The sequence below is a fragment of the Vicugna pacos genome, chromosome 16, assembly GCF_048564905.1.
Source record: "Vicugna pacos chromosome 16, VicPac4, whole genome shotgun sequence".
Lineage (NCBI taxonomy): Eukaryota > Metazoa > Chordata > Mammalia > Artiodactyla > Camelidae > Vicugna > Vicugna pacos.
The window spans coordinates 5112336-5133073 of NC_133002.1; the positions used below are offsets into that span (position 1 = coordinate 5112336).

Consider the following 20738-nt stretch of genomic DNA (forward strand, 5'->3'; position numbering starts at 1 on the left):
TTTAAATTTCTTTTTTGCCGGTGGACTAATGGAAGTTAACCAACTAGACTAACTAGCAAATGAGCTAATTAGCAAACGGCTGATATTTCTGATTCTTAGCTTGTTATATGTAAACTTCATTGAAGACTTGAAATTGTTCTTTGGCAAAAGTATTGGAGTGCACATTAATTACATTGGAGAGGCAAAAATCTTTATACAGTCATCCCTCATTATCTGCTTAGGATTGGTTCCAAATCCATGGATGCTCAAGTCTTATGTAAAATGGCATAGTATTTGCATATAACCTGTGCACATTCTCTTACACACTTTAAATCATCTCTAGGTTACTTATAACACCTAACACAATGTAATTAGTTGTAAATACAATGTAAATGATATGTAAATAGTTGTCAGTGAGTAGCAAATTCAAGTTTTGCTTTTGAGAACTTTCTAGGAAAATATTTTATATGGATATTTTTATTTTTTATTTTGTGGTTGTTCATACCTGTGAATGCAGAACCAATGGGTACAGAGGGCTGACTGTACCAGTTTTTTGTTGATCCTTAATGTAAGTGGAATATTTTCAGCATTGTAAGAATCAACTCTGAAGTGAGCTGTTTTAAATATTAGAAATTAATTTAAAGGCTTGAATTACCTCTTCAAAATCTGTGAGACATTGTATATTAACTTGGTCCTTCTTTTTCAGTTTGCAAGAAATTTAACCTTAGATTTAGGTGAAGGATAGAGTTCTCCAACCTGGCTAATGATACAGGGAAAGAGACTTATGAAGTGTGCAGGAAGTCCTACAAGTTCAAAGGACTTTCATGACATAGTCTGCTCCAAATGAGAACTTAATCCAAAATTCAGCTGTTTGAGGAGCTAAGTAATTTTAGTACGGCAGCTTCTAATAAAATGCATTATACTTCAGAATTGAAAAGTAATTTTCCTCCATAAGAGTTTCTTTTCTTTAGTTTGTTTCAAGGTGTTTGACGTTGACCGTGATGGAGTTCTCTCTAGGGTTGAACTGAGAGACATGGTGGTTGCACTTTTAGAGGTCTGGAAGGACAACCGCACCGATGAAATCCCGGTAAAGTCTGATTGTGTACATTTTGTTGCATGTAAACCTCCAACAGGAAAGTAGAGTGAAGAATTTTTTAAAAGAGGTTGAGAAAAAGGCTTGTTACTACTTCTAGTTGCTATATTATGCTACTCAAAATATTCATAGCCAAAGGTGCAAAACTGGAAAGGGAATTTGCCTTAGAAAATTTAATAAACGGAATGTATTATGTAAAAAAAAAAAAAAGAAGCCACAGGAAAATTGTCTTAAATTTTTAAAGCAAATAAGCAATCTATTTATGGTAGTTTAAAAAAAAAAATACTTGACCAAAAATATTTTATACTTCAGCTACTGGCTAATAAAAATGATTCCTACTCTTTCCTAACTACTGATTTGAATTTCTGTTTTTAAAGGAATTACATATGGATCTATCTGACATTGTAGAAGGCATATTGAATGCACATGACACCACAAAGGTGAGTCTAGCTGAGACTAATTTATTCTTTTCTAAAAATGCCTTATACTCTGAATTGGTATATATGCCTTACATATACATATTTGAATCTCTTCTTCATCATCCCTGCTAAATGCTTATATGGACCTGTGGTTACAATACCTCCAAGTTGTCTCTAAAGAAAGCCCATTCCATCTTTAAACAACTCCATTAAGTGTTATTTACATAAAACATTTATTATATTTTATAAGCTAGGCATTTTGTAAAAATTAAGTAGACACAGCCCTTGCCGTCTGTAGTTTATAATCTTTACTTCTCCCATTTTAATACACTGTGGTAAGACTAACCTTATATTGAGCAAAAGAAGCCAAAGAAAAAAAGAACACACTGTACAATTTATATGAAGTTCTAAAACAGGGACAGAATAACAAATGTTAGTAAGTGTTACAGTAGTGATTTGGGGAATGGGTGGTTTAACTGGGAAAGACCAAAGGATATCTGGGATGATGGAAATGATTTTTTTATCCCAATCTGAGTGGTGTATCTATTCTTTAAACTTTTTTTTTCAGTAATATTGATGAGGTTCTGTCCTAAGTTCTTTAGTAGCAGCCAGAATAAGCATATAATAGCAGAAATAAGCATATACTTTACAAAGAATAAATCCATGAACTTTTTAGTTGACAACATTTATTAGTTAAGGATATTATAATAGGTTTGCTGTGATGTCTGCGTGTCCCTGTGAAACTGAAGATAATCCATATATGTGAGACATATTTGAGTTAATTTGAGCCTTTCTATTCAAACATTGACATATACCAAGTAGCAGACAGTAGGATATAGACCATGGTAGAGTTATACAGGCTTAGAAAAATAAGTAACATTTTTTTTTTCTTCAATCACGAATCCAGAAGAAATCATCATAGTCTTATTAACTGACACTCAATAGAAATAAATAATAGGAATGAGTTTTACAAGGCTTGGGCTTTGTTTGGTAATTCAGATAATCATCTTCATTTACCTTTCTGCCCCAAACTAAGATATCCAATTCTATTTGGTATACACGAAACAGAAACATGGGAAAGTTTCTGTTAGAAACTGCCTCATGTAGAGATACAGTTTCCAGCGCCTTTTTTCTGGGTGTTTGAGAAGTATGGAGGTATCATTGCTGTCTATGTTATGTAAGATCAAGTTTCTACTTCTGGCTATGCTTTCAAACATTAAAAAAAGAACATTTAGCTGTTCCATCTCCATGTAACCATAATAATGAAATGGTAACAATTTAGAATTTGGACCTTTCAACCAAACCTATTACCCATATTCACTGGTGACTAGATTGTGACAATGTTACCCATTATTTTGTACCTTTAGATTGGTATTAATATACTTGAAGTTGCATCATGAAAGCCAATAGTTACAATCACAGTGCTTTAAAATCTTTTCTTATCATAAATGATTATTATATATTGAATGAATACATCAATATGATTAATAATAAATGTTGAATTATATCATTAAATAATAAATCATTAGATAATACAAATATAATTAAATAAAAGCTAAAAAACATTGCTATTCATCTAGGATTGTTAAGGTGATTGTTGGAAACGTGAAGTAAGAAGCATTTGGTTATATTTTTGCCTGACAAGAAATATTGTCTTCCATATGTAAATGTAATTTTTGGTACACTTTGACACTAAAAAAAATATTGGTATACTCAACTTATGAAAGCAATGTTAAATTTTATTTTGAAGAAATGTAATATAGATACTCATTTATTATATATACTTAGTTCTTTTAAATCTCTAGGAAGTCTAATAATATTGCCAGATGTTTTAAAGAAGATCTTAGAAAATTGTTAGGATCAAAGGACATAATCCAGAGAGTTTGGAAAAATGCTTTCAAAATTAGTAAATAGTCCATTTTCTCTTCCCAGGACCTTTTGTGGGTTCTGTTATTAACTTTCACCTTGAACCAGAAGATGTTGTGAGTTATTTTTCGGGTCTTATTGGATGAGAGAGATTTTTTGGTGATAAATTGTCCACATTACCCTTGACTACTTCAACAGAATTTGGTTACTTTTAAACTTATTCTTGCTGGCCTGCTTTTCAAATGAACACATAGCATTTACGTTAAATTGTTAGTTTTCTTTCAGACAAATGACCGTTATAGTTTAATAAACCAGATTTTATTCAAATGCTATAAGAAAATGAAGATATAAGATCTTTTTAAATACTGTTTCTCCTTCAGATGGGCCATCTTACTCTAGAAGACTATCAGATCTGGAGTGTGAAAAATGTTCTTGCCAATGAGTTTTTGAATCTGCTTTTCCAGGTATGTTTAAGGTAAATGACAGGTACTGAGGGCAGTGGTACCAGTAGTTCTACATCTTTTCCATTACGCAGTAGTTGTTACAACTAGGCTACAAAACCATATATTATCAAAAGAACTACATTAACCTGTATGATGGTAAGTTAGAGCATGCGTGCTTCTCAGAATCATGATGTGAGAGATAGGAAAGTAGAGTATAGCTGATTATGTTTATAACTCATGATAGAGCGGAATGTAGACACATAGAAAATAATTTAAAATGTAAAAGCCATTACAATTTGCTATTTTTCTTCACTGTTGTCTTTTTTAAAGACCCTTTCTAACAAGTAAGGCAGTGTAAACAGAGACTTGGATCATAAGTCGGCAGCTGTAAACTTTCACAAAGTATACGGTCTTTCCAGTCAGGAGATTATCTTAGATGCAAGGCTGTTTCTTAGTTTTCTTCTCTTCTTTCTTTTTCTTTTTTTTAAATTCTTTAGAAGGTCCAAAAAACATAGGAGGAGAAAGGGGAAAAGAAAAGCTGCCAAGGGTGAATATGAAGTCATAGAGCTTGCCAGGTTTTAACTATTTTTCCCAGTTAAAGTCATTCTCTTTGCTCCAATTTTAAGAAACAACTTATAGTTTCCCATTTTTCATAGTTCTTCATAAATATATAAGTTGATTTAGTAATAGTATTTTACGGGGGGGGAGGGGTGGGTAGGGACAGACTGGGAGTTCGAGATTTATAGATACTGACAGGTATATATAGAATAGATAAACAAGTTTATACTGTGTAGCACAGAGAAATATATTGAAGATCTTGTAGTAGCTCACGGTGAAAAGGAATGTGAAAATGAATGTATATTCATGTATGACTAAAAAACTGCTCTACACCCTAAATTGAGATGGCATTTTAAACTGACTAGAACTCAATTTAAAAATAAATAAATCAATAAAGATAAAACTGTTAGAACACTGGAAAAAAAAATAGTAGTATTTTAGGTTTTCCTTATTTTATTTTCCTTTTCTTATAAAAGCACCCCTATGTTGATCAGTAAGGTTTGGTATCTTTATATTATCATGATCCTCCATTGTAAATAAAGAATAATCTGTCTGCAACAAAGCTATGTTAGAATAAATGGAAACTGAGCTCTTCCTGACAGCTGATAACTAATTAATGTATATTTAAAGCATATGACATCTGATAAGCCTGTGATATCCATTTAAATCAGTTGCTCCACTATCAGTTGTCAGCTAGGATTTAAGTTGATGGCTTTGTAAAATATAAATACATATAAAAATAATATAAGTCACTACTATAAACCAAAATGACTTGCTTGGTAATATGAAAATTGAGTAGCTATTTTTATCTCATTTAAAATAATATACTCAGTTACTTTAAGTCGTCATTCATTGTATAAACATTTTGACCACTTAAGTTTGTATCTGAGTCATCTTGTAGCTCTTACATAGCAAAGCATTTTGAATTTGTATCTTGCCTTTCCTGTTTTCTCATGCTTATCAGGGACTTGCGGTGGCACTATTTTTCTATGACTAATTTATAAACAAACATGATTTGCTTTTGTGTGTCAGTGTTTCCAGGTTTTTATTATGAAAAACTGAAAGATCTTTTTCATTGGATAGAGATCCAATTTTGGGGGTATATGCAAATATATTTTTTTATTGGAGTGTAGTCAGTTTACAATGTTGTATCAATTTCTGGTGTACAGCATAATACTTCCGTCAAATATGAACATACATATATTCATTTTCATATTTTTCACCATAAGTTACTACAAGATACTGAATATAGTTCCCTGTGCTATACAGTATGAACTTGTTTATAAATTGGGAGTTCGAGATTTGCAGATACTAAATTTTAACATTACATTTTACGATGCTCACTTTATCCTGTATTTGGACATGGTTTTAAAACTTTATGTTCACTTTATATGTAAGTAAGCAGACTGTTATTCTAAGTTGTCTTGTTTTCTATCTGTTTCTTAAAATAGAGTTAGCTGGTAAATTCAGTGATAAAAACTTGAATTCTGCTTTTATTTAACTTGCCAAGATCCCACTCTTGGCTAGCTGTTTTGGGTATTTAAGTATAACATAAGTAAGTGTCAGTAAAGTTAGGAAACCATTCCTGTGGTAACGTCATGATTTTCAATCCTTTTTAATAAACTCAGTGCCCAATATTTTGCAGAGGAAGCATGCTAACCATGAGTGAGATCTTCTATCTTGTACATTTGTCAGAAAGTATCAAATGTTGAACAGTTTGGTAAACAGAATAGTGCACCCTGCCCCCAACCCATGTCCACGCTCTAATCCTGGAACCTGTGAATATGTTATTTTACATGGCAAAGGGGATTTTGCCGACATACCAGGTTAAGGACTCTGAGGCAGGTAGCTTAGCCTGGATTATCTACATGGGCCCAGTCTAATAACAGGAGTTCTTAAAAGTGGAAAATCTTTCCCAGCTGTAGTCAGAGAGAAAGAGATCATGTTGGAAGAAGGGTTAGAAAGGTGCAAAGTTGTCGGCTTTGAAGATGGAGGAAGGGGCCATGGGCAAAGGAATGTGGGTGAACTCGTAGTAGCTGGAGAAGACAAGGAAATGTATTCTTCCTTTGACCTACAGTAGGGAACACAGCCCTGCTGACATCTTGATTTTTAGCCTAGTGATACCTGTTCCTGACTTGACCTACAGAACTATAAAATAATAAGTTTGTGTTGTTTTAAGCTGCAAAATGTGTGATAATTTGTTACAGCAGTGATTAAAAAAAACAGTATAGGGGAGATAATCCATATTTATGGATTGGAGGGCTCAACAGATGTTAGTTCCCCTTCAATTGATTTAAAGATTTGTTTACTCAAAATCAAAATCCCAAAATGTTAATTGTTGTTTTTGTTGTTTTTGTAGAACTTGGTAAGCTGATTCTAAATACATAGAGAAATGTGAAGGGCCAGCAGTAGCCAAGATGATATTAAAGAAGAATGCTAAAGGACTTATTATAAAACAATATTAAGACTATGTGATAACTGCATAAAGCTAGACATATAGACCAATGGAACAATATTGAATTAAACAGACCTACATAGATGTGATCACTTGATTTATAACATTGCATTGCAGATGAGAAGGGATGGTCTTTCCAATAAATGGTACTGGGTCAATTAGTATTCATACGGGGAGCATGTGCGTCATTATTCCTACCCTGTACCATACATGAAAAGTAGTTTTAGATAGATTATAAATCTAATAAATTTGAAACAAAAAATTAAGTGTCTGGGGGAAGGTATAGCTCAGGTGGAATGTGTACTTAGCATGCATGAGGTCCTGGGTTCAATTCCCAGTACCTCCATTAAAATAAATAAATAAACCTAATCTTCCCCTCAAAATAAATAAAGCATCTAGAAAATAGTGTAAGAGGTATTTTAATGACTTTGAAGTGGCAGAGTGTTCTTAAACAGGACACAGCACTAAACATAAAAGAAGAATTTTAAGTTGGACTTCAGTAAAATTAGGAATTCTTTTTATCAAGAGATACCATTAAGAAAGTGAAAAAAAAAAAGCCATACAATGGGAGAATATATTTGCTATACCTGTTTCCAACAAAAGACTTGTATCTAGGGCATATAAAGAACAAAAACCAATGAGAAAAAGGCAGAACCTTAATATTAAAATGTGCAAAAAACTTGAACAGGTGCTTCATAAAAGAGAATATCCAAATAGCTATGGAAAGGGGCTAACCTGTTTAGTAATAATGGAAATACGTATTAAAACCACACTTGGAATACCATTAGATATCACTAGAATAGTTAGTTGTTAAGTGATATGAAGCATTAGTGAGGACAACTCGTACACATTGCCAGTGGGAATATGAATTCTTACAAATACTTGGGAAATGGGCTTTTTTAAATTAAAGTTTAACATATGTATACCCTATTACCCAGCAAGTCTAACCCATGTGTGTACCCATCAGAAACTTGTATATCTGAGCACCAAAAAACATGCAGCAAATTCTTGTAATCACTATTTGTAATAGTCCCAAACAGAAAATGACCCAAACACCTATCAACAATAAATAAATACATAAACGTAAGTGGAAGCACATGCATACAAATGGTATACTTTAAAGCAATAAAAATAAATGCACCAGTGCTACAGTCAACACAAGTGGATGAATCTTACATAATATTGAGTAAAAAATACTGGACCAAAAATTTCAAAAGCAAACAAAACCAATCCATGGTGGTAGAATTTAGGATGGTGAATACATCAAAGGAGTGCAGCAGTATCTGGGAAGAACCCAAAGTGGAACAACAATGTTCTGTTTCTTGACTGGATGTAGGTTACATAGGTGTGTGTACTTTGTGAAAAGTCACTGAACTGTACGCTTAAGATTTGTTCACGTTTAAGCATGTGTATTATATTTGCACTTTAAAAAATGTTTGCTTGCAAAAAAAGATATCCAAAGCCCAAGTTTTTATCAGTAGGAGAGTGGATAAAACAAAAGATAGTATATTCAAACAATGGAATATCACTCAACAATAAAAAAGAATGAACTACTGATACATGGATGAATCTCAAAAACCTAACTTATGTATTTCATTGTCAGGTAAATTTTAACTTAAAAGGTAAACAAAACTGTAAACAGGCATGCTGATATATTTACAGAGAGCTGTACTAATATCTGTAATTTACATTGAAATGCATGCAAAAATTAAGATGGATTAATGGATGAATTGAGGGATGGATAGATTAAGTATAATAAAATGTTAATGTTAGAAGTAGGTAATGGGTATCGGTTTTCAGTATAAAATTCTTTCAACTTTTCTGTATTTTTGAAAAGTTTCAGGATAAAATATTGGGGGGGGGGAATCACATCTTTTGTGATGATATTTAGAGAAGCCAAATAAATTGAGAAAATGAGCCTTAAAAAGCATAATTAGCCTTAGTGGCAATAATGTTTTTCTTATAGCTGTTCAAATTGAAATGCCACCTTTATGCTTCATCTCCTATATCCTTTTCGTCTCCCCTTTACCTTTCTCCTCAATCTTCAGATTTCAGGAAAGAAAATATTCTCTGCATGAGATATATTAAAATATGTAATGTTAATGAAATATTCTGCAAAGTGGTACTTGCTTGCTTGCTTCCTTTCTTCCTTTATCTCTCTCTCTTTTTTTCTATCTTACATAGAAATTTGGAAATCGGCCTCCATTGAGATGGTTTGTTTAAAGAAAGAAAAATTTAAGTTTAAAGTTCAAATTTGCTAAAGTGAATCATTGATAATTCATTCAGTTGAGAGCTATTGCTAATACCAGCTCCCATCTAGAAAGTGGATTTCATATAGAGAATGTGAAATATTCTATGTCTATCATTTGACACCAATCAGTGAAGTTAAATTTACCATTTTTATCTCTAGGTGTGTCATATAGTTCTGGGTTTAAGACCAGCTACTCCAGAAGAGGAGGGACAAATTATTAGGTAAGTTTATAGTTTCAATCTGTGTCTTTTTCATCATAGTTGAAATCTCTTGACACCTGAAATACATTGTTACTAAGTAATAGCATGTCCCATTTTAATGTAATCATTACCACAGCACCCTGTTTCTCAGAAATAGTTATATAATGAAAATATTTTTGTTAGAGTAACTTGCTAACCAGGGGATTGGATTAACATATTTCTAAGTGTACAGTGTTATTGCTTGATATATGTATACATTGTGAAAGGGTTCCCCCCATTGAATTAATTAGCACATCCATCACAGTCACCTCATGTATTTATTCACCTTTTCGGGGCAAGGAGGGTGGTGAGAACCATTTAAGTTCTAGTCTCTTAGCAGATTTCAGTTATACAAGACAGTGTTATCAACTCTGTCACCACATCAGATTTAAAGTCCTTATATATCTTATAATGAAAGTTTGTACCCTTTTCCTAACCTTTTTTTTCCTCCAGCTCCTGGCAGCCACTTTTCCTACACTGTTTCTAAGTATATCTGTTTTATGTTTTTCCTTTGAAAAATTTCTAATGATAATTTGTGGGTGTGTGGTCATCTGTCTTACCTACCTTTTGATATGCTGAATTTCTCTTGTGTGTACAGAGGATGGTTAGAACGAGAGAGCAGGTATGGTCTGCAACCAGGACACAATTGGTTTATCATCTCCATGCAGTGGTGGCAGCAGTGGAAAGAGTATGTCAAATATGTGAGTAAGATTCCTGTTTATCTACATTTTTCATAGACTCCATCAGACTTTGTTAGACTACTGGCCAGTAATAAAATGCCCCAACCCAGATAAAGAATTTCCACATGAATTTCCTCCCTTGCAACAACTCTGTGAGGAAGGTAATACTGGGCATAGGGGTGCGTGTATATGCACCTTATATATCTCATATTATTCTCACAAGATCCCTGTGAGAAGGGTGGTATTATACCCAAATGTGGGCCCTGTGTGGAACCTAGGCTGAGTTTAAAGGCTACCTGAATATCTTGCTCAAGGTGGAAGTTCTGGAGTCAAACCTAAGGACCGATTTAATGCCAGTGGTGTCTCAATCACATCACTTACATTATCCTTCATTTGTTCACCTTTTCCATCAAAAAACTGAAGGCCCTTGGGTAAGAAGTGTTGATTTCCTGTTCAAGAAAGTTAATTTCAGAACTAACGTTAGAACTCAATTTCTAAATGATAATCTGCCATTGTTCTTAACGAAGAGTTAGAGTCTCATTAGTGAATACTCTAGAGCTTTATTTAAAACAAGGAGGGAATTTTTGCGGAGCTATGAAACTGAGAAGAGCACTGCCAGAAATCAGTTCCTCCATTCCAGGAGAGACAGGTGGTATACAGACTCATTGTCAGTTGCCAAATAATCACTAACCAGAATTCTAATAATCTGATCCATATTTTTCCTATGTGTCCTTTTTTGTCATTGTTTATTTATCAGAATGTTGGTAAACTGTACATTATCTACCTCATTATTCTACCTGGTTGTTTTCCCCTTTTGCGGAGTTTAGTAGTGTCTTTTCACACATAAAATATGTTAACTGGAAATGGTAGACTTCGGTGTCACTGCAGGAATAAAAGTAGGCAAATGACTTCAGAGATCTTGTAGGTAGATAATGATGGTTCACAGAGGTAGAAATTGAGAACCCTGGGGTAAAGTCAGTGTCACAGTCTATTTTGAAACACCTTTTAGTTTTTATATTCATAGTTTGGCCGTAGAATGAATGGTTATTAATGTCTTAAGAGGCTGTAGACTCTCAGAGAATAACGTAGTTTTGTATTTGACAGATTACTTTCTGTTTCCTATAGGAACATGATAGAATCAGATCTTGCTCTTAGCAGTTCATCTCTTACAAATAGAAGTGCACTGCTAAAAACATGGACTGAGTTTGTACTTGCCTGCTACTATAACCCTTCTGTACATTAAAAGAATTAGTTGAGGATGGTAAGGGAGAAGTGTAGAGAGAGGGAATCTATACTTCAGGGCCATCTTCCCCTCCTCACTCTGGCATTTTATGTTATTGTCTAGTATGTGCCTGTCAAATGCAGACTTTGAAATCTGGTTAACTGAGAAACCTGGGAAGAGAGTGTCAGTTCATTTGCAGGGAAAGGTATTAGAGACTAATGGCGACCTGTTTAATTAGAAGGAGAAAAATGTAAATGGAATAACAGCAGTCCTTTCTGAAGATGCACGTTAATTAGAAAAGAGTTCTTTACTAAATAAAGAGTAACTTTCTTTTAAATGCAAAGAACTTTTTTTTTTTAAATGGCATTCTGGGCTTTGTTTTCCCTTTGTAAAATGAGAATAATAACAGTAACCTCCCTCCTAGGGTATTATGAGGATTAAAGGGGTTGACACATGTAAGGTGTCAGGCACATAGTAAGTACTCAGTAAGTATTAGCTAATATTATGAGAAACCAGTATAGAATAATCGTAGTAAGCTTGCACTTCCTGCGTTGGAGTACTGGTCCTGCTGTTTGATACATGACCTTGAACCAGTTACTTATCCTTTCTCTAACTCAGTTTCCTTATATGAACAACAAGATTAATTGTAATACCTACTTCAATAGGGTTATTATGAAGATTAGATGAGTTGATGTATATGTGAAGCACTCAGCCCTATGTCTGGCAGGTAATCAGTGATCTAAACTTACCTTTCCAGTATATATGACAACTTTGACAAAAGCCTTGCTTAAAAAAATAAATTGTTGTTCCTAACATGTTGGCTAATTTTATCTTATTCTGGGCTTAGTCCACCTGCCTAAGACATCGATTAGCTTTAGTTCATGTTTTCTCTCCACAAAATGGCATATTTGCTTATGTGAATTACTGATTGGCTGTGAGGGCGGACTGTGTCTTCTAGACAGCAGCATGCCTAACTGCAAAGAGAGCAAGGAAGCAGGAAGAATAAGCAGTCCTTTCTCAGAAGTGGTTTACTTCCAATTTGCTGTGATTCACTTGAGCTTGAATACTTGATCTGCTCGTGGGATCTTGCTGATCTTGTTCCCTCTTTATGAGCCAAGTGCTTTTCTGCTGTGTGAAATCTCCTTTTGTAAAAATGTAAATGGGAGGGAGGAGGGTATAACTCAGCGGTAGAGTGCTTGCTTAGCATGCATGAGGTCCTGGGTTCAGTCCCCTTACCTCCATTAAAATTAAACAAAACTAAACTAAACTAACTACCAACCCCCCCAAAATTTTAGGAAATGAAAACGAAAAGTTTAAAAAGATGTAAATAGGAGTAATGGTGAAATATTTTATTTGTCCTCGTTGTGGTATATACATTTGTCTTTCCTCCTGTTTGAGAGCTGTGAGGGAGCAGCACAGATTTTACTGTTTAGTTGTCATGTAACTTTAGAGCTAGAAAACACTTTAAATGCCTCTCTTTAAATTTACAAATGATGCTTCTGAGGTCCCTTAGGTTTTTTTTTTTTTTAATTGCCCGAAGTTGTATTAGGCAATTACTCTATTACCTGATCTAGATCTCTGGAGCTCAGGTCTCTTGATTCCTACCTCATTACTTTTTACATTGCTTCATACTGCCTTTTCATTTTTCCAAAACCAGCATTGTAGACTAATGAAATATAAAATTGGCATAGCTATTAGTTGTTTTAGATCACCAATACTTATAGTATACATCTGTATAAGATCTAAAAAGAAGTAATATTATCACTGATAGAGAAGACAGTGAGCCCTTATTTTGGAACATCATAAACCATTCATATAACTTAACTTAGAAGGAATCATAAAATTCTCAAAATAGAATTATCTTACATTGAAGTGCCATGTAGCCCTTTTAAGGAATCATTGACTCAGAGAAAGTATGGATATTTTTCACCATAGGTGAAACTTGACCTCTCCAAGAGACATATCTTTCTGAAAACAGGCTTCTAGGATAGTTTCTAATAGTTCCAGACCCAGAAGTCAGGGAAAACACAGCAAGATGTTTAGGCAAAAAAATTTCCCAGAGCAACTGAAAATAACAAAGTCAAAAAGAGCCAGAGACTACAATATATGACCATTACTGGTTTTTCAACATATAGAAGGAAGGTACTAGTGATAAGATTAGTTAACTGTAAATGTTGACAATTTTACTGAAAGCCACGAAGGGCTAAAGCAGTGACTAGAAAAACAGGGCCAATAAGGAAGAAGGAAAAAGAACCTGAGTAGTGGTGAGTTTCAGACAGTGTTGGCCACTAAGAGCAGTAGGTTCCTAGAATAGAAACGAAAACCAAAGGCAGTGAGAAAACAGACACTAGTTTGGAACACTGAAAAAGAAGTGAAGAAAACCCTGTGAAATTCTCCAAGTCTAATGGTAGCATTCACTGTGCCATGTTAAAAGCAGATGGTACAATCTACAGTCTTTGAGGGCAAACATTGCAGCCTCTGATAAACTAGTCCAATCATTCTATTGCTAGATTACTGTAAAACTCAACCTGAAAGATTTAATCCCTGCCATTTTTTATCATCCTGTTCTCTTGCCAGTGATACCTGTAGAGTCAGCCTATGGACTAAGCTTTTCAGAATAGGAAATACTGTAAGAACAACTTCATGTAGATTTTCTTCAGAAACATCTAGGTTCCATATAAGATTTCCAAACCCATTAAAACATTTCAAATACAATTCAAATATTTCTCCTTGAAATTCTGTCAAATGCCAAACTCAGAGGAAAACTTGAATAAAATTATCTGCTCAAGTGAGATTAAGGAGAATTAATCTTTCTTTAAATATATTACTACAGTTTTTTTTCAAAAAATTAATAGGACAGAAACTTAATATAAGTGGAATAGAAAAGTGAATATAAATTTAAAAGGAAGTTGCCTGTCAAGCATTTGATGGTTATGCAGACATTATTTAAACTCAAGAACATCTAAAACAAGAATAAAGTGATTGTCTGGAAGATAGTGAGGTTCTGCAGGACCTGGGAGAAGACTGATTTTTCAGAAAGTTATTCTTTCGACTGGCTGTGCTCCATCTTTATAGGAAAGAAGCAAATAACCCCAAAGCTCATTAAAGTCTGAATCTTTTTCTAAAAAGCAAGTTCCAGAGCAAGTAATAGATTCAGTAAGAAATCATTTACTATACTCAACATTTGGAGAATGTTATGAAAACAAAAGTGTGACATTTATAATCCTTACTAGGGCAGTAGTTAACAATTCTGACTGCATAAATCACGTAGAAAGCTTAAAAAGAAAAGAAAGAGAAAGGAAGGAAGAAAGAAAGAGAGAGAGGAAGGAAGAAAGAAAGAGAAAAGAAAGAAGGAAAGAAGGAAAGAAAGAAAAGCCAAGCCTTCGTTCCACTCCAGACCAAATAAATCAGAAAGCATAACTGCAAAAAAAGTTGGATTAATTTAAATAAGTCATTTTTGTTTACTGAAAATTTTCTTTTGAAACCTAATTTAAATGTAGTGCATTTTGTTAGTGTGGACTCAGTATCAGATAAACTGATCAATGTTATCTTTAATAAATTGCTATTAAATCTAAAAACTGAAGTCCAAACATATGATTAATAATATAAACTACTCAGGCCTAATTTCTATTTCTATATCTTTTGACCTTTTGACTTTGAAAAATGAAAGAGCCAGGTGTTATACTAGCAAAATGAGTTTATTCGGGAATAGCAGAAAATTGTAATTGGTGATAAGCAAATGATGGTGAACCAGAGGCAAGTCTCTCTTTTTTTTTTTTTTTTTTTGGTAATGGATTGAGCTCCCCTTTCAGGGCTTCCTGACTCTGTGTGTGTGTGTATATGATGGATTAAACCCAGGACCTCCTCATGTACTCTACCACTGAGCTGTGGCCACCCCCCCACCCTCTGACTACATTTTAAATGAGGTTTCCTTTTCAGTCCAATAAAATTAATTGGTATGTAAGTTAATTGGTATGTAGAAAGAAATCTAAGTTTTATTCTCATTCTTCTTGACACTCTTTTGATTAAAGGCATTGGGATTTCTTCAGAGCTGGCTTCTGAAGGATCTACAAATTAATAGTATTCACCTGGCTTACAGATCAAAGAGGAGAAAACATCTAATGAAATGTTGATACAATGTCTCCTTTTTTAGCTAAAATTAGAGATGCTGTAATTGCATTAATAGAAACTAAAGCATACACTGTGCTGTTGTTATGCTATCACTTGGAGTTTGTCTTAAATTTGTTGTTTATCTAGGGCTTCAAGACCCACTTCCATTGATCTGTTTCATCTACTAAAATTCATGTCACTGTTTATTGAATGCCACTGGAGTTCCTCTACCCATGCTTCTCAGATGCCTATGGGAACTTGTTCAACTAGTTAGCCCCTTTAGTCTTTCTCTTTACCCTCTCACTTACAAATATCCTGATCTTTTTAAAACACGGATACACATTGTCATAGCCCCTTCCCTCCTGCTTCTCCTCAAGTCTTAGCTCTCTCTGTTTTGTTTTGTTTTGCTTTTTTTTTTCCCACACTAGTAAGCTTCTTAGAAAATAGATCTATGCTATATATAAAATGGTCTCTGCTTCTGGTAGTCTGCATCTCCTGATTTTTCTCTGATCGTTCAGACTCAGTGTCCTTCTCAGATTCTTCTGTTATCTACCCTATAAATATTGTTCTCTCCTTATTCTGCATATACCATTTTCTTGTACTTCTGGAAATCAAATGAGCCCCACATTTTTATATCTAGTCTCTTTCTGTGTCCTTAAATATCCACGTATCTCAAACCAGAATATCCCAAAATAAGCTCGTTCCCAAAACAATCCCATTCACCCATATACCTTATCTTACGAAGTTGTCAACTCTCCTCCAGTCATCTAAGCCAGCACCTCCTGTTCTGCCTTGGAAGTATCTAGGCCCCTCTTTCATACACAAGGTTTTGTTTACTCCTGAATCCATGCTCTTCTCTCCTTACTTCTGGATCTAGCTTTATGGTTTAGTGCCTCATCATCTCCTATCTGAATTATAGAAATCTTCTAACTTGTGTCTCAGTTTTCAATTTCTACCTCCAGTCCTTTCTATACACTAGAGTTATTTTTAAAGCAAAATCTGGATTATATTATTCCCCTGTTTAAAAGCCTTTCATAGAAAAATCTTGTCAATACAATGTTATGTAAAAGAAAAAGAAGCATTATGCTGTATTTAAAATGTGGCATCTGTTTGATAACAACTGGAATGCTGGTTCACATTTACTAAATGCCAGGCACTTTACATGTGCCACTCATGTAATCTTCATACTACTTCTAAGGTAGACACTAATACTGTCCTAATTTTTGCCTAAGAAGAAACTGAGGCTTATGAAGTTTACTTATTGTGAAAGGTCAGATAGCTGGCAAGTCAGTGCCCTGTCCTTAATTTTAAGTGTATTCTCCATGCTACTTAGTTTTTCCATATATGTATATGTTTTCAGTCACAAAAATAAAGGAAATACATCAAAATGTCAGCTACAGTTAATACTAAATGGTGGAATCTGAGTACTTGTGATGTTTATTTTCTTCATGGTTTTCTATATTTTCTGTAATAACAATGTAATCTTTAATAGAAAAAAGAATAAATATTATTTATTTTTTAATATCAAAAAAAGCCTTCCATAGCTTCCAACTTTAAACAGACTAAAGTCTAAATTACTTTACCTGGGAGAGTCCTTTGCAGCCTGTTCCCATTCTGCCTTACCAATTTTATTTATATATACTATTCCCCTTTGAAGAATTAAAATTTAGCTATACATCCAGATGTTTTTAAGTGGCTGTAGCCAACCACAGGAAGATTAGAAACAATAGATAATTTGGGGATTTATTTTTGAAGGCTGCATAATTGTCAGATTATTAAATTTTACCTCTTAATTTCTGACTTCATGGTTTTTAGGATGCCAGCCCTGTTGTAATTGAGCCGTCATCTGTTCTGAATGGAGGAAAATGCTCATTCGGAACAACAGTACACCCTATAGAACAGAGTGAAGATAAAATCGGAGGAGGCAGCCCCAGTTATGTGAACACCACGGAAGAGAAATTTTCAGACAACATTTCTACTGCATCTGAAGCCTCAGAAACTGCTGGCAGCAGTAAGTATGGCTTGTTTCCCTTGGAGTTTAGTCCGGGTCATCCTTAAAGGCCACAGTTTGTCAGAAAGTGTGCTTGACAGGAAATGGAGCATCAGGCTTCCATTCCCAGAAGTAAATTTTGAATGAAATGGTCAGTTGTCAGATTCTTGATTGTATTAGAAGCTTTACAAAGAGAAGCTCTTCTATATTCTACTTCATTTGTCTCTCAGAATGAAAATATTTTCACTGTTTTCATTAAGCCACATCCTTCCATATTGCTGTTAAATAATTTTGTCAGCAGATGTAGATTTGGGAAGACAGCTTTTAAGAAAATCTGTTTTTATCTCCAGAACTCTCTCTGAGCATAAGCAGACCTTCACTGGACTAAATGCACCCTCACATCAGATTCTGCAGACATTTCAGGCTGGAATTTGGGGGTTATTTTGTTAAAATATTGAGAAAGAATTCATGATGCTTCCCATAATTCCCTGCAGTCATTGGTACCTACCTAAAACTTAGTGGTTCTACACTTAGAGGGAAAATGTTTTCGTCTATTTTGGCCCTACTGAATTTAGTTGATCACTATTACTCTGCTGATACAGTAGCAGGACTCTTTTTCTTGTTCTGTTGTTATTGCATCATTGAGGTCTTTTCTCCTTTTCTGTGGAGGGAGAAGGCAAATTGGACAGAGTTAGCATTTTCTTTACAAAGCTCTTTGTAAAATCTACTGCCCCTCTTTCTCCATCTGACATTACAAGGATCACTTAGCAGTCCTAGAAATGCTCTCTCTGATCAGCTTTAAAACTAAGATTCTTAACCCTCCGTAAAGTCCTTTTTGACATGGGCTCACTCTGTACATAACCTGTGTTATCTACATGCTGAGCAGTACCATAGGTAGAAGGTTCAACGTGATTGATGGCTAGATTAACGTGTAGTTGAGAGGTGAAATACCTTAAGTTACCATTGAGATTCACAACTCCAAGTCATCATTAATCATTTTTCTGTGTATATTTTTCTATAGTAATGTTCATGCCTTCCTTTCAAATAGATTTATTAGGGAACAGTTCCTTCCCTCCTGGCACTCTTCTGTTGGAGTTCTTGTTTTAGCTCCTTCCCTTTGGTTTAGGGACTTGTTATCACCATTATCTACCAAGAAAATTTGGAATGTGTTTGCAGGTGGAAGAGAAGAATTAAGGGACGACTGTGAGAGCCGAGCTACTTGGCCATATTTCTCCCTTTCCTATCAGAGGGCATATAATTCTTGTGAATTATTAGATATTCTAGGAGGTTGGCCAAATGTTCATTTGGTAACAATTTTTAAAGCTTTTATTCTACCTAGTGCTATATTAGATGTTGTCCAGAAAGGAATACATCTCTGTTTCCTATCTTCTGCAGAATTATCAGAATCTAACACTGTATTTTTTTTTAATCTAACACTGTATTCATAGGCCCACAGAATTAACCTAATACATGGACACTGAGTTCATATCTTCAAGCCTACTTATATATAACAAAATAGAGAGATCCATCCTCTTTCTCCTTACAGGCTTTCTGTATTCTGCCACACCAGGGGCAGATATGTGCTTTGCTCGACAACATAACACTTCTGACAATAACAACCAGTGTTTACTAGGAGCCAATGGGAATATTTTGTTACACCTCAATCCTCAAAAACCAGGGGCTATTGATAACCAGCCACTAGTAACTCAAGAACCAGTAAAGGTAAGTAATTTGACATCTCTTTCAAGTTGCTAGTAAATTTCGTTCTAGAGATTTTAGCACATAGAAAATGTTTGCCGTACATTTCACTAACCTATTGTAGATGGAAATCTCTTTGCATAGAAATGTTCCTGTGACAATATTTTATGATTTAGTACTTACGTAGAAGCCATTTAGTGATCCTTGGAAATGTTTTTCTTACTTTGGACAGCTACTGTGAAAATGTAGTTTCAAATGATTTGCTTTGAGTTTCCTTTCTTAAGTAGTTTATTTTGAAAGCTCAAAATAAGACTCTTTTAGAAAATTAATTTTTTTTCCAGTAACATGCAACTGAGTAGTGACATATGTGTTTATTCTCCTGCATCTAGGTTTTGGTAAAACACAAGAGCCTGTAATATTAAAAATCAGCATTTACATTCCATTTTTTTCTAAGGCTACATCATTAACACTAGAAGGAGGACGATTAAAACGAACCCCACAGCTGATCCATGGAAAAGACTATGAAATGGTCCCTGAACCTGTATGGAGAGCACTTTATCATTGGTACGGAGCAAACCTGGCCCTACCTAGACCTGTAAGTATAGCCAGCAGTGCGTTACATAAGGAACAATCATAGATGGGGCCCCCTATTACTTTTCTGTATGAACCTCACTATCTACAAATTAGTTCTTGCCCACAGTAGCATGGTATTCAGCACCTATTCAAGTTAGTTGAATAAATTTTAGATTCTTTCATATTCAGTTCATTTATTTATGCATACATTTATTGAGCACTGCATTAGGTACCAACCATATAATAATGTTCCTTTGTGGGTGGGTGACTTATATGGAATGGAGGAAATAGTCACTGGACTAAATAGAGTCAAGAAATTATGAAGCTAGTCTATGCTGAAGTCATTCACACAAACAGACATTAAGGTAATGCAGAACTTAGGCCGGAGCAGAAGTCTGAGAGCCAGTGCCAGAAAGTTTCAGTGAATGTAGGGCAAGTGGTGCAGAGGTTACTTTCTTGCACTGTTACTCCCATTAACCATACAGGCATCCAGTTAGGGACTGAGTTCATCTTGCAGCTGTTGGTGGATTTTTGTGGTTTCTCTTTTTGAAGGAGGGGCATTTAAACACCACAACATAAGATAATAAGAACGCAAAGCTAATAAATTCTGATTATTGCCATTATTAGAATGAGTCATTTAGAGCATAAATGAAATGCTCTAAAATAATTTAAAAGACTTAGAGTATGTAGTATCAGAGTGTTAGTGAACTAACTATACAACACATCATTTGTTTTGCTTATACAGTAAACAGCAGTACTCATTGCTCTGAATACTCTTTCCATTATCAATACAGGAAAATACCTTATAAGAAGATTCTTTTGGTACCTCAAGAAACACTCTCTCTTATATAGTGTCCAAGCTAGAACTTTTTTTTATACCAGAAAGGTTTTAAATAGATAAGATACAGTAAGTTAGGTCACTTCCAAAAAAGTAAAAATCTGCTATATATCCTTAATCTATAATTTTGATAGTGATTTTGAGTTATTAATAATCATGTTTGTTAAAAATTATGTTTAATTTCAGGAATTTAGGATTTGTGTTTGTTAGCTCCAAAAGATTTCTACTCTGTTTGGCAATAGAACTCCTAGATAGATATCTATAAATATGAAAATACATACATACATATACATACATATTATATTCTTTAGTGGGAGGTAGGGT

General features: G+C 34.3%; 1 protein-coding gene across 4 annotated transcripts in view; it reads left to right on the forward strand.

Annotated features, from left to right (window-relative positions):
• The window catches only part of USP32 (ubiquitin specific peptidase 32), a 168983-nt gene that overhangs the window by 111275 nt on the left and 36970 nt on the right, over positions 1-20738 (forward strand). For all 4 annotated transcript variants that reach the window (XM_006213310.3, XM_015247173.3, XM_072940274.1 and 1 more), the window contains 8 exons: positions 951-1066; positions 1450-1512; positions 3738-3821; positions 9224-9285; positions 9902-10004; positions 17131-17326; positions 18852-19027; positions 19458-19598. In XM_006213310.3, the coding sequence (XP_006213372.1) occupies positions 951-1066; positions 1450-1512; positions 3738-3821; positions 9224-9285; positions 9902-10004; positions 17131-17326; positions 18852-19027; positions 19458-19598 (941 nt within the window). The remainder of the gene's footprint in view (positions 1-950; positions 1067-1449; positions 1513-3737; positions 3822-9223; positions 9286-9901; positions 10005-17130; positions 17327-18851; positions 19028-19457; positions 19599-20738) is intronic.